The sequence below is a fragment of the Cricetulus griseus genome (assembly GCF_003668045.3).
Source record: "Cricetulus griseus strain 17A/GY chromosome 1 unlocalized genomic scaffold, alternate assembly CriGri-PICRH-1.0 chr1_0, whole genome shotgun sequence".
NCBI classification, from domain to species: domain Eukaryota; kingdom Metazoa; phylum Chordata; class Mammalia; order Rodentia; family Cricetidae; genus Cricetulus; species Cricetulus griseus.
The window spans coordinates 129,703,378-129,717,656 of NW_023276806.1; the positions used below are offsets into that span (position 1 = coordinate 129,703,378).

General features: G+C 46.4%; 1 protein-coding gene across 5 annotated transcripts in view; it reads left to right on the forward strand.

The window, feature by feature from the left end:
* Rbms2 (RNA binding motif single stranded interacting protein 2) overlaps positions 1-14,279 on the forward strand; it is a 55,886-nt gene that overhangs the window by 21,332 nt on the left and 20,275 nt on the right. For 4 of the 5 annotated variants that reach the window (XM_027392732.2, XM_027392730.2, XM_027392735.2 and 1 more), the window contains one exon: positions 11,325-11,491. In XM_027392732.2, the coding sequence (XP_027248533.1) occupies positions 11,349-11,491 (143 nt within the window). In that variant the 5' untranslated portion in view covers positions 11,325-11,348. Of the gene's footprint in view, positions 1-10,858; positions 10,955-11,324; positions 11,492-14,279 lie in introns of all 5 variants that reach the window. The other variant, XM_035450630.1, reaches the window with a different exon arrangement.

The window sequence follows — 14,279 nt, forward strand, 5'->3', positions numbered from 1 at the left end:
TCTCATGCCCCTAGGGCAGTTTGCATGAAGAATGCCCGTGGTGCCAGGTGTGTGGAGTGCCCTGGAGGCAGGAGCAGGTGGCTCTGAGGACTCACCTGCATAGTGAGTTCCAGGATAGCCAGGAATATGTAGTGCGACAACCTGTCGTTCTGTAGCCTTAGTGACTCTCCTGGGAAGCACCACCTCCTTGTATGATGCTGCCCTTTCCTTTTCTGTTTGTCTTGTTGAGACAGGAGCTCATGTGGCCCAGGCTGGCCCTGAACTTCTGATCTTCCTGCTTCCACCTCCCAAGTGCTGGAGTTACAGGTGTGTGCATCAGTCCCAGCTTAGGCTGTGTGTGGGATGGCTCTCAGGGTTCACACATGCTAAGTAATCACTCTGTCTCTGAGCTGCAGCCTCGGTCCAGAATCATGCTTTGCTTTATTTTCTTAAGATCAATGCTCTTTGGGTTTTTTGTTTTGTTTTTTTTTTTGGAACAGTTTCTCTTCTTGGTACAGCTCTGGCTGTCCTGGGTCAATGAACCATCATGGCACCTGCCTGTACTGCAGGGTAAAGGTGTAAGGCAGTGATACTTGCTACAAATGGATCAACAGTGTGCTAATGAAAGAAAGACACTCAAAAAGACCATATGGAATCTGATTCTGTTTGTATGAAATGTTCAGAATAGGCAAACCCACATGGATGGGAAGCATATTAGTGGTTGTCTATCAGTGGAAGTCGAAGGGGATGAAGGAATTTGGACGTAATTGGTAATTATAGGTTTCTTTGGGGGATTAATGGAAATGTTTTGAAATTGAGGTTATGGTTATACAACTTTATGATCTAAATAGCAGTTCATTTATATTTATATATGTGTGTATGCATGTAAGTATGTGTGTTGTGTGTGTATGTATGTATGTGGATCAGGTTGTCATTGAACTTGCCTGCCCCTGCCTTCCAAGTGCTGGTATTTAAGGCGTTGCACCACAATGCCTGGCCCTAATTTTTGTGTGTGTGTGCCCATGGAGACCAGAAGAGTATATTGAATCCCCTACAGCTGGAGTTACAGGAGTTTAGCAGCTGCCTGATGTAGGTGCTGGAAGCTGTCTAGTCCCATGCAAGAGCAGCAAACATTCTTAACCTCTGAGTCATCTCTCTAGACCCTGAAACAATGGCTTGAAACAAGGTTTCACTTTGTATTCTAGGCTAGCTTGGAACTCACCTTATAGTGGAGGATGACCTTAAACTCATGTTCATGCCTTTAACTCCCTAATACTTCTGATTATAGGCATGGGCTACCATACTCAGTCCTCATTTAAAAAGAAAAAATTCAGATTTTTTTATTTGAATTAGAAACAAGATTGTTTTACATGACAATCCCAGTTCCCTCTCCCTCCCATCCTCCCCTACCACCCCCCCAACTAAAACCCTACTTATCACATATCCTTTCTTCTATTCTTCCCCTGACTCAACCTTTCTGCTCCCTCATGACCTCTGCATCCTTCCTCTTCTTCCCTTCTCATTCTCTTAGAGCCCCCCCCCTTCCCATGCTCTCAATTTGCTCAGGGGATCTTGACCCTTTCCCCTTCTCCAGGGGACAAAGTTTGTCTCTCTTAGAGTCCTCCTTGTTTACTAGTTACTCTGGCAGTGTGGATTGTAGGCTGGTAATCCTTTACCCTATGTCTAAAATCCACATATGAGTGAGTACATACCATGTTTGTCTTTTTGTGATTGGGTTACCTCACTCAGAATGGTTTCCTCTAGTTCCATCCATTTTCCTGCAAATTTCAAGATTCCATTGTTTTTTCCTGCTGAGTAGTACTCCATTGTGTAAATGTACCACAATTTCTCTATCCATTCTTTGGCTGAGGGGCATCTAGGCTGCTTCCAGTTTCTGGCTATTCCAAATAGTGCTACTATGAACATTGTTGAATAGATGTCCTTGTTGTATGAATGTGCTTCTTTTGGGTATATACCTAAGAGTGGAATTGCTGGATCTTGTGGTAGACTGATTCCCATTTTCTTGAGGAGTCGCCATACTGATTTCCAAAGTGGCTGTACAAGTTGGCACTCCCACCAGCAGTGGAGAAGTGTTCCCCTTTCTCCACATCCTCTCCAGCATAAACTGTCATTGGTGTTTTTGATTTTGGCCATTCTGACAGGAGTAAGATGGTATCTCAGAGTTGTTTTGATTTGCATTTCCCTGATGGCTAAGGATGTTGAACACTTTCTTATGTGTCTTTTAGCCATTTTAGATTCTTCTATTGAGAATTGTCTATTTAGTTCTGTACCCCACTTTTTAATTGGGTTGTTTGGTGTTTGGAGACTAGCTTCTTGAGTTCTTTGTATATTTTGGAGATCAGCCCTCTGTCAGATGTGGGGTTGGTGAATATCTTTTCCCAGTCCGTGGGCTGCCGTTTTGACCTCAGTGTCTGTGCTACTGGTGTAGTGTTCAGGAAGTGGTCTCCTGTACTGATTAATTCAAGGGTATTCCCCACTTTGTCTTCTAATAGGTTCAGTGTAGCTGGATTTATGTTGAGGTCTTTGATCCATAAAAAATGTTTTTATTAGCATATATTAATTATATATAACAGGTTTCCTTGTGTACATAGTGTATTTGGAGCATATTCACAGCCCTTACCCTCTTTTGTCTCCTTCCCATTACCACTAAGCCCCTTTTCCCATCTAGTTCCTCCTCTGCTCTAGTATCTCTGTGTCTGTGTGTGTTTGTGCAAGTGTATGTGTGTGTGTGTGTGTATGAGTATGTGTGTGTTTGTGTGTGTGTGTCTGTTTTGTGAGTCTGAGAGAGAGAGAGAGCTCCTCCTCCCCCTCCCCCCCCCCCCCCCGCCCTGCAAGGGAGTGGCATTATGAGGAGGTGTGGCCTTGTTGGAATGGGTGTGGTCTTGTTGGAGGAAGTGTGTCACTGTGGAGGCGGGCTTTGAGGTCTCATATGCTCAAGTACTGCCCAGTGTCTCAGTTCACTTCCTGTTGCCTGCAAGATGTAGGACAGCATATCACACCATAATGACAATGGACTAAACGTCTGAAAATGTAAGCCACCCCAATTAAATGTTTTTCATTTATAAGAATTGTCATGGTGTCTCTTCACAGCAATAGAAACCCCAAGACTTCCCCCATCAACAATTAATTGCATATAAATCCCCTGGAAGTACAGGATTCCTCCCTCTCCCATGAAAAGAATGGGGTCCAAACTTGAATAGCTCCTGTGCAGGTAATCACAGCTACTGTGAGTTTAAGAGTGCACTGGGGCAAGGGGACAGGAGAGATGGCTCAGCTAAGAGCACTAGTTCTTGCAGAGAGTCAGAATACAATTTCCCAACACCTACAAAGTGATTGACAGCTGTCCATACTCCAGTTCCAGATGAATTCTGATCTCCTAGGGCACTAGACACATATGTGGTGCACAGACCTACATGCAATCAAAACACTCATATACTTAAACAAATATGAAATTATTTCTAAAAGGAGTGCAGCCGTGCTGGGTGGTGGCGCACACCTTTAATCCCAGTACCCGGGAGGCAGAGGCAGGCAGATCTCTGTGAGTTCAAGGCCAGCCTGGTCTACAGAGTGAGTGCCAGGACAGCCAGGGCTACACAGAGAAACCCTATCTCCAAAAACCAACAGCAACAGCACCCCCCACACACACACACAAAAAGAGTGCAACAGGGAGTGCAGTTGGTACTCAGTGGTAAAATTCTCACTTCCCAACAGTTCAACGGCCGTCACACCCAGGAATTAGAGTTCTATACTTCTCCCCCCACACACACATTGTCTAACTCTTACCATTCTTTTTACTCCTTCTTCCATGATGTTCCCCAAAACGTGTGGGGTGATAGGTGTCCTGTTCATTTATTCTCCTCACTTGAGTAGTTGTGGGGCTCTGAAGTCACTTTGGACCAACGCTGACAACCCTGGGGTATGGATATAGTTATTTAGAAGCGATTCCATAGTCTGTCATGCCCGTTGAACAAAACAAGAGCAGTAGCTTCCCACTAGGGTCTATGACCTCCCCAGTATTGGGCTTTTGACTGGCTTACAGTACCAAGTGTGGACATAAATTCCAGTCAGAAAGTGGTTTGTCACTCCATAAAAGATTGCTGTTGCTGCACCCATGGGCACATTGTGCCTGCCTAACTGATAGTGTTGCATGCACAGGCCATGGCTGGGTAATATTGTTGATGCCTCCCAGCACTTGAGAGGCAGAGGCAGGCTGATCTCTGAGTTCAAGGTCAGCCTGGTCTACAAAGCAAGTTCCAGGACAGCCAGGGCTACACAGAGAAACCCTGTCTAAAAAAAAAAGTTGATGCCAATTCTCTTCCAGCAGCCTGAATAGGACTTTCCGGGGCTATGAAGGCAAGCCAGCAGAGAGGAAGCTTCCTGCTCAACTCCAGCGCGATTTCCCGGTCCTTGACATCAATGGCACTTGGCCTCTCTGGCAATAAGGTCTTACAGTCTAGTTCTGGGAACAACCAGCATGACCTTTTGATGGCTATACTTTCTGTTGCTTCTGAACAAAATAGGAGATCCATGGTAATTGCTTGTCTTGGGCCCCTGACCACCTGCTGTCTGCAGAGTTGCAGCTGAGGTCCTCCTGTTGGTCCTGCAGAGTTGCAGCTGAGGTCCTCCCGTTGTTCTCCTGGGGATAGTTTTGACTGCAGTGTTACTGCTTCAGAACATAGACATAGGAACTTTTCCTGCTGTTTGAAATTTCTCACTATCTCCTGTATTGAGAATGAAACCTTCAGCACTTTACTGTATCTGGAAGAGTCTGCCTGCTTTTGTCTGTCTTACAGCCAGCTTCACTGAGTTCTAGTCTCCTCAAAGTACAGTTCATGGCTGTGGCTGTGTTGTTCCCTTTTTCTGAAACGGTGTTTTTCTTTTCAGATTGTTTTTATTTGTGGCCAGGGGTTGTTGTTTTTGTTGTGTTTGAAACAGGGTCTCGCTGTGTAAGCTGTCGTGGCACTCGCTCTGGAGACAGGCTGGCCTTGAACTCACAGAGATCCCCCTGCCTCTGCCTGCTGAGTGCTGGGACTAAGAGGGTCTCATGTAGCTTAGGTGGCCCTAGCTGAGGGTGACTTTGAACTCCTGATCTGCCTCTACCTCGACTGCTGGAACTGCAAGCATGCACCACCCACCGTGGCTCTGTTCTTTGAGCCTTGGTTGAACCCAGGTCGCTTCTTGTTTGCTAGTTTGATTTTCAGAAATTTATCAAGGAAAATAAGAACTCCTCAGAACGGGAGGGCTCCAAAGGAGGAAGAGCCAGAGCCTGTGTTTTTTTGTTTGTTGTTGTTTGTTTGTTTGATTTGTTGTTGTTGTTGTTGTTGTTTTCCTGAAACAGGGTTTCTCTGTGGCTGTGGAGGCTGTCCTGGAACTAACTCTTGTAGACCAGGCTGGTCTCTGCCTCCCAGGTGCTGGGATTAAAGATGTGCACCACCACCACCATGGCCCGGCTGGAGCCTGTGTTTTAATTACACTTTACTAGTTAAATGCTATCTAAAGTCAAAAATATATACTTTTGAAAAAAATGTATAAGATACCGAAGCACTGTCTATTCTATTTCTGAATGAATAATGAACAGCTGAGTGATTAGGCAGAACATGAATTTGATCTCCTGTCATCCAAGAAGTGAAGACCTCACACTGAGTGTGAAGTGATGGACTGGGGTGTAGCCGAATGCTTGCCCATTGTGAATGAGGCCCTGAGCCCCATTCTCAGCACCACATAAAACTGATCATGGCGGTGCCTGCATGCAACCTTGGCATTCAGGGGGTGGGGCCAGAGGGTCAGAAGTTCTGGTCACTATTGCTGTAGTGAAACTGAAACACCATGGCCAATGCAACGTGGGGAGAAAGCCTCTGAGTGTGGAGATTATATGTATAAGCTGTCATTCCTGGCTAAAGTCACTGTTTACAGAAACAGGGTTTGTAAATTGGCAAAGCTATGCTTCAGCATTTATCCTACCGTTTCAGCCACCAGAGTGTTTTCCAGCCTTCAGAACTTGCTGAGGTTGGAGGGGTTTGAGCTGAAGCACTTTCCTTTCTTCACCCCTGTTGAGAAATCAGAAGGAAAAATAAAAAAGCTACAAGTAGAAATAAAAGTGGAATTTTTAGTATTAATAAAACTAATCTTCAAATAGATCCTTTATCATCAGGCCAGACCTGGTGTGTTTCGATTTAACCCTAGCACTCAAGAAGCTGGGGGATCTGGAGTTTAAAGCCAGCCTGGGTTACTTTAGACCTGTGTCAAAAAACAAGCAACGAGCTTGGCGGTGGAGGCACATGCATTTAATTCTAGCACTCAGGAGGCAAAAGCAGCTGGATCTCTTTGAATTCGAGGCCAACCTGGAATACATAGTGAGTTCTAGGACAGCTAGTTACACAGAGAAACCCTGTTGCAAAAACAAACAAACAAACAAACAAACAAAAGACATCTTACATTTCTAGACCACTAGATATTCTAATACTAAATCCAGAACCAGACAGATTCATCTCCCATATACTATAAAACCAAACCCTGGGACCAGTGGCTGAGATGCCTACTTAACACATCAAAACAAACCTGGCAGCCAGGTCCTCCCAGCATCCCTCAGTCCCTACCTGTCACAGGGCCCTCCTGGCTGGCATACCTGCCCCCACCCTGAACTTCCCAGACTAGGGGCCTGGGCTGCCCTTCCATATATAATCCAGCCATTTTGGTTTCTATACCTCCTGGCTGCTGCACCGGGTTCCCCTGCTCTCCTCTCTTCCTTCCCCTCCACTCTTCTCCCCACATGGCCCAGCTCAGTCTGGTCATGTCCACTCTGGACTCTCCCAGATGTCCTGGCCTGTGGCTGTGTCTCCCTTTTATCTACAGTACTCTTTCTCCTCCTCTACATACCTAGAAGCAGTCATCTCTTCTCTTCTCTTGTTCTTTCTTTGCTTCCTTCCACCCTCCTTCCCCTCCCTTCCTTCCTTTCTTTCTTTCCTCCTTTCTTTCTTTCTTTCTTTCTTTCTTTCTTTCTTTCTTTCTTTCTTTCTTTCTTTCTTTCTTTCTTTCTTTCTTTCTCTCTTCCCATTCACAAACAAAAACCTGTGAACTTTTCCCTGTAGGAACTTACCTGTCCCCGGGGAAACCTCTAGTTTGGGGCATTGTACTGTCTGTTTGTCTGTCTCTGTCTTCTGCTGGGTTCTCACTGTTGTTCAAGGTCCTTTGGCTTGCCCAGTGGCTGGGTGACAGCCCTGTCCACATGCTACTGCTTTTAAGGACATTGATAGAGCAGGGTGGCCTCCTGAAGTGAGATAGCTACCTTGGGTAGAGAATTAAGTGTTTTGCAATCTAATGATGATAACAGGATTTATTTGATTTAGTTCATTTGCAAATATCAGACCAACTCTTAAATCTACTAAATGTTTCTGATGAATAGGCTAGATCTCTTTACCTGTATTTGGGGGGGTGGTACTAAAGTGTGAACCCAGGGCTTGCACAGCACATACAGGCAAGTGTTCTGCTACTCAAGTACATGTCCAACTATTAAAAAGGAGAGGGAGGGGACAAAATGGTTTATTCTAACTTTTCATATGTTTTTTAAATTTATTTTTGAGACAAGTTTTCTACTTTTTTTGGGGGGGGGGGTTGAGACCCTGTGACTTTGGAGGCTGTCCTGGAACTCACTCTTGTAGACCAGACTAGTCTCGAAGTCACAGAGATCCACCTTCCTCTGCCTCCGGAGTGCTGGGATTAAAGGCCTGTGCCGCCACCACCCTGCTAAGTTTTCTACTTGTAACCATTCTTGCTGTCCTGGAACTGGCTCTATAGACCAGGCTGGCCTCCAAGTCAGAGATCTGCCTGCCTCTGCCTCTGCCTCTGCCTCTGCCTCTGCCTCTGCCTCTGCGGTGCTGGGAATATAGGTGTGTGCTGCCACTGCCTGTTTTTTTATTTTGTTTGTTTTGTTTTTTGAAATTTTTATTTTATTTTTGAGACAGGGTCTCATACAGGCCAGACTGTCCTTGAACTCCTGATTCTTCTACCTTTGGTCCCTGGTGCTAGGATTACAGGTGTGAACCAGCTTCCCTGCTCTTTGCCTTTTTTGGGGGAGGGGTTTGAGATAGGATTTCTCTGTGTAGCTTTGTTGACCAGGCTGGCCTCAAACTCAGAGATCCTCCTGCCTCTGCCTCCTGAGTGTTGGGACTAAAGGCAACCTCTTCAGTGTTTCCCTGGTGTCTCCTCTGCACCTAGATTCTAACCCCCAAGTTCCTCTCTTTCCCTCCTATTCTCTCCTGCCTAGGTATCGGCCATTCAACTCTTCATTAAGTCAATCAGAAAGTGCCTTAGGCAGAGACATATCTTGACAGTGTACAAACAGATTATCCCACCACAAGCCTGGGCTTCACGAGACCCTGTCTCAAACAAATGAACAAACAACAAAAGAATGTTTTACTGTCTCACATCACACACTCACCTGGCCCTTTGTGCTGTTTTTATTGTCATCTCAATGGTGTGAAGGTGTGTTAGGCTGCCTGCCTTTCTTTCTTTCTTTCTTTCTTTCTTTCTTTCTTTCTTTCTTTCTTTCTGTTTTTTTGGACTTTTTTGAGACAGGGTTTCCTCTGTGTAGCTTTGCAGACTAGGCTGGCCTTGAACTCACAGAGATCTGCCTGCCCCTACCTACTAAGTGCTGGGATCAAAGGCTTGCGCCACCAACACCCGGCTAGTGTTAGGATTTCCATTGCTGTGGTAAAACACCATGACCAAAAACAACCTTGGAGAAGAAGGGATTTATTTTGTCTTACAGTTTGTTTACCTCCTCCAGGGAAGTCAGGCAGGAACTTGGAGGCAGGAACTGAAGCAGAGACCAGGGAGGAATGTGGCTTACTGGCTTGCAGCCATGGCTTGCTCAGCCTACTTTCTTATACTAGGCAGAACCACCTGCCAAGGGAAGGCACCACCCACAATGGGCTGTTGGGTCCTCCCAAATCAATCATTAATCAAGAAAAAAACCCATAGGCTGGCCCACAGGCATGTTCTCACTTTTCCATCTGACTCTATTGTTCAGGTTGACACAGCACTGGCCAGCACAAGGTGATCTGTGTTGTCCTGAAGCTCACTGCTCTTTCTGCTTGTCCTTTCAAGGGAAGTCTCCCCAGACCTGCCTATTCCTTCTTGCTCTTTTGTCATTTTGCTTGGATCCTCAGTAGTTCACTGTTTTCATTCCACCGCCTTTCCAGGCCGTGAGCTCTAACTTGTAAACTCCTGGTGGGAGTGGATTTAAATATATTGTGGCCAGACATTATTGTGCACTCTGCCAGAGAGGCTGACGCAGGAGGAGTCTGAGGTCACCATGGGTCGTACAAATAAGCTCACATGGGCATAGATAAGTGGTAAGGACCCAGAAGAAATGCTCTCAAGCAAGCAGAGGTGCTGGGTTAGGCTCAGACCAACTGATCTCCCAGAAAAGACACTCCGCAAACTGTTGAACTGCCTGTAGGTTATGGGGCGCACTCCAGGTATCCAGTTTTCTGGACCCAGTTCTATGCTGGGGTAGGCTACCCCTCACTCATACTTCTGTAAGTAACCCCAATAAAACCCCACTGGTTTACCAAGTTGAATTTTGAAAGTGGAAGGCCTGTCTGGGCAATTTAGCCTGTGCCTTGCCTAGTATAGAGTCAAGGCCTGGGCTCAATCCCCAGCGGTGCACAAATTAAAAAGCACGTGGCAGTCACAATTACAGAGCCAGGTCACTGGCCGCATCTGTGAAACTGTTTAGGCTTTACGTACATAATAAGGTTATCTTGTTAGCTGAGTTCTCTGATCTTCACCAGTTCCTCTGTTGACTATGCCCCGGGACTTCATGCATGGGAGGGTTTCTCTTGTCCTGGTGGTTAATAAGCCCGATCAAGAATGAAGTTGGTGGCAAATGAGAGGCTACCAGAGTTCTGACCTGCAGCCTAGTGTGTTGGCGCACATGCATAATTCCAACACCGCAGAAATAAAGACAGAGGAGTTATGGTTTATGAATATCCTGGGATGCTTGGGGTCCTGCTTCAAACAACATGACACAAGTGATTTTTGAATTGTAACAGTTTAGTGTAGGGCATTGACCAAGCCAAAGCTTTTTGTTATTTTTCCCTTTTCCAGTAAAAAATATTTTAGTTACTGTCTCGAGCCCTTACCAGGTTTTGACCTGGGAGGAATGACAAACTCAGCGAGTTGGTTTTGAGTATAAGTTTTACTTCACACTTATGTCAAAGCAACACACAAGCACGAGCAAACAATCCTAAGAACCATAGACAATAGGCTCACAGCAGGGGGTACCTCTCTGGCAGCAGGCCCGCAGGTTCGGGCTCAGGACTTCTGCTCCTCAGGATTCAGGCCGGCGAGTCTCCTGAGGGCTCCATGTTGTGGAATCAGGCTCAGAATGGGCACTCAGCTTGATGGACTGGTTGTCTTGGGTTAGCGGAGGAGAGCTTCAGGACATAGAGTCGTGGTACACTCTAAAATTCCCAGTTCTGAGCTGGTCCTTAAATAATTCGCTAAACCGTGCTAATCACACTTTGCCACACTTGACACATTTTCACTCTTATCTACAACAGCTGGGCTGCGTAGCTACGCTCCCTTTCCTTTAATCTTTCTTCAGCCAGGCCTTTGCCTGCCTGGTTGTAGTCTCTGTCCTAATTTCCCTCCAGGCCTTTGCCTGCCTGGTTACAAGGCTCCTTACAGTTACCTATTCGATGACACACTTCCTCTTATCTGTTAGGTGAGCATAACTGGTTTATACCGCCTTTCTAAGTAGTTCCCTTTGGGAAGTCAGGTGGGTGTTTCTTAAGGGCACTACTCAATTTTCTTCTCACTCAGACCCTTTTATTATTGTTTGTTTTTTAAACAGGTTCTCACAGTGGAGCCTTGGCTGGCCTGGAGTTCATTTTGTTGACCAGGCTGGCTTCAAACTCATAGAGATCCTCCTGACTCTGCCGCCAAACAGGTGACATCACACCCAGCTTTTTTTGGTTTGTTTTTGTTTTTCGAGACAGGGTTTCTCTGTGTAGCCCTGGCTGTCCTGGAGCGCACTCTGTAGACCAGGTTGGCCTCAAACTCACAGAGATCCACCTGCCTCTGCCTCCCAAGTGCTGGGATTAAAGGCGTGCGCCACACTACCTGGCTATGTAATTTTTATATTTTATATGTTTATTGTGTGTGTTCATATTGTGTGTGCGAGCATGTGGTCATGTATACGGGCATGCCACAGTGCCCATGTGGTCAGAGGACAACTTTTAGGAGTCTGTTCTTTACTTCCATGTGCACCAAACTCCATTAGGTCTTCCTGACCTTCTGATCCTCGTGTCTCCCTGCAGCCATATGTGTCACTGTCCCAGCAGATGGCACCACCAAGTCCAAGGAACAGTACCCCTAATAGTAGCAGTGGCAGCAATGGGCACGACCAGCTGAGCAAAACCAACCTGTATATTCGGGGACTGCAGCCAGGCACTACCGACCAGGACCTTGTCAAGCTCTGTCAGCCGTAAGTTGTGGTCCCAGTAGGAAGGTTTCCAGGGACAGCACAGATTGGCTGCCACTGGCTTCTTGTCACATGCTCTTAGCTTGAACTGCAGTAGTGATACACTTCTACCTCACAGTTACAACATATTTCAGAACTCTTTCTTGTGGCCTTTTTGTTTTCTTTCAGCTTTGTTGTTTGAGGTTGGCCTCAAACAAAGTCAACTTAAGAGAGAAAAAGTTCTTTTGTCTGATGCTTGAGGTGCAGTCCCTCATGCCGGAGAAGCCCAGGTGGAGGAGTTGGAGAGAGGCAGCTGGTCATATCACACCCACAACCAGCAAGCAAGGGAAACAGGCACTTACTGCCACACAGTTCCCCTTTCTCCACATATGTAGTTCTGGACCCCAGCATGGGGACAGCACTCAGAGTGGGTGGGGCCCTCAATAGGGGTGCCCGGTGCCTGTGTTCCAGGTGATTCCAGACCCTGTCAAGTTGACAATTAACACTTACCATCACACACTTTGAAATAATTCACTTAATCTCTAAGGTGTGTGTATGTGTGTGTATTAAAACAAACAAACAAACAAACAAACAAAACAGAGTATCATATAGTCTAGCCTGGCCTTGAACTCCTTATCCTCCTGTGTCCACCATACCTGGCTGTATTTTTATTTATATGTATGTGTTTTCATGAGTTCATATGCACCGCATGTGTGCAGGTACCCTCTGAAGCCAGAGGGCATCAGTTGTCCTGGAACTGGAATTACAAGGGGGTGTGAGCTGCTTGAGGTGGATGCTGGGAATCGAACCCTGGTTCTCTGGAAGAGCAGACAGTGCTCTTCTTAACTACTGGGCCATCTCTCCAGTCCCCCTATACTGTTGCTTTATAGAATTGCCCATTCTATTGTTGCAAATATCTGCAATGCTACCAGTTTATGGCTATTATGAATGCAGACAGTGTGCTGGAAACCTACACGTTGGTATGTGTATGTGTACATATTCATGTTGGGTGTAGATAATACTGTAAGGTTTTTATGCTAGGCATAGTGGTCTGTGCCTGTCATCTCAGCACTCAGGAGATGGAGTCAGGTCCTCTGCTGCATAGCAAACTCAAGGCCTTGTGTGCCGTAAGCACTCTACCCGGGTGCTACGTTCTGTTCCAAGAAACTCGATTTGGCTTCCCTTTTCTTAGAGACTGACATTTGCCCTTCTGAGAACTAGTCAGTGTTGGCATGTAGAATGGAAGTTAGGAGTCTAGAACAGGGCTGGAAAGAAGCAGGAGTGAAAGTCAGGCACGGTGGCTCATGCTGTGCTCACACTGTCTGGGAAAATGAAATAGAGGAATCTGTGTCAAGACTACAGAATGAGACCCTGTCTCAAAAAAGCAAAATCAGGGAGCTGGAAAGATGGTTCAGTGGTTAAGAACATAAACGCTTTTGAAGAAGAGTTTGTTTCCACACTGGGCAGTTGCCTGTAACTGCAGCCAAGCACCTCGGGTAGTCACAGGCACATAACCACAGAGACACAGGCATAATTGAAAATAATGAAATCTTTTTAAAAATCATTCCAACAGGACCCTAAGAGAGACATACATGGTCCCCTGGAGAAGGGGAAAGGGTCACCATCCCCTGAGAAAATTGAGAGCAAGGGGAGAGGGGAGAGGAAGCTACGAGAATGAGAAGGGGAGAAGAGGAAGGGTGCAGAGGTCATGAGGGAGCAGAAAGCTTGAGTCAGGGGAAGAATAGAAGAAAGGGTATGTGATAGGTAGGGTCTTAGTTGGGAGGTGGTAGGGGAGGACGGGAGGGAGAAGGGAACTGGGATTGTCATGTAACTCAATCTTGATTCTAATTCAAATAAAAAAACGATAAAAAAAAAAAGCAGAAAAGGAAAAAAAATCATTCCAACAACCAGGTGGCGGCTGACTTTAATCCCAGCGCTCAGGAGACAGAAGCAGGTGGATCTCTGTGAGTCTGAGGCCAGCCTGGTCTACAGAGTGAGTTCCAGGACAGCCAGGCTGTTACACAGAGAAACCCTGTCTTAAAAAAAACAAAACGAAAATCAGTCCAACAGAATGAAGGAGTGAAGGGCCTGGAGAAGGAATGGGTTGGGTGGGGCCAGATGCTCGGAGAGCAGCAGGGAGCTGAGCCTCTGTGAGGAGGGTGTTTCTTGTTCTCAGAAGGACTTCCTGCCTTTGTCCCAGTGATCTCTTCCTGGGTTGCTGGATCCCAAACTCTGGTGGGCCGGAAGAAGAGGTGTGGCCTGGGACTGGAACTCCTGGTTCTCTCAAAGGGGCTCCTTCTGAGGAGGAGGAGAAAGTAGTGGCCCAGCTGTTGCCAGCTGCAGTGGAAATTCTGAGCTCAAAGTCTCAGGCTGCTGGGCCCAGCAGGCTCCACCCGGGGGCCCCCGATGGGGATAGCAGCTTGAGTGTCCTTTGGCCGACAGTCACTTCCACTCCCTCTTCTTGTCTTAAATTTGGGCTAGAATCCAAACACGGAGCTTCAAAAGATCCTAGGACCTTACCTCCTTCTACCATGTTCTTTCTCAACCTCTCCAGCCTTCCCTGGCTTAATTCTTTAGGTCCCAGAAGCTCCCCTGAAAAAGTGGGGGTGTGGGGGGAGGGGGAGCCAGGAGTGGAAACAAACCAGTCAGCCATTACACATCTTTTTTTTTTTTTTTTGTAATTTTTTTTATTAGTTCAAATTAGGAACAAGTTTGTTTCACATGTCAGTCCCTCTTCCCTCCCTCTGCCCTCCCCACCTAACCTCCCACCTCCCCCACTCCACCCACCCTCCACTCCCCAGGCAGAGTAGGG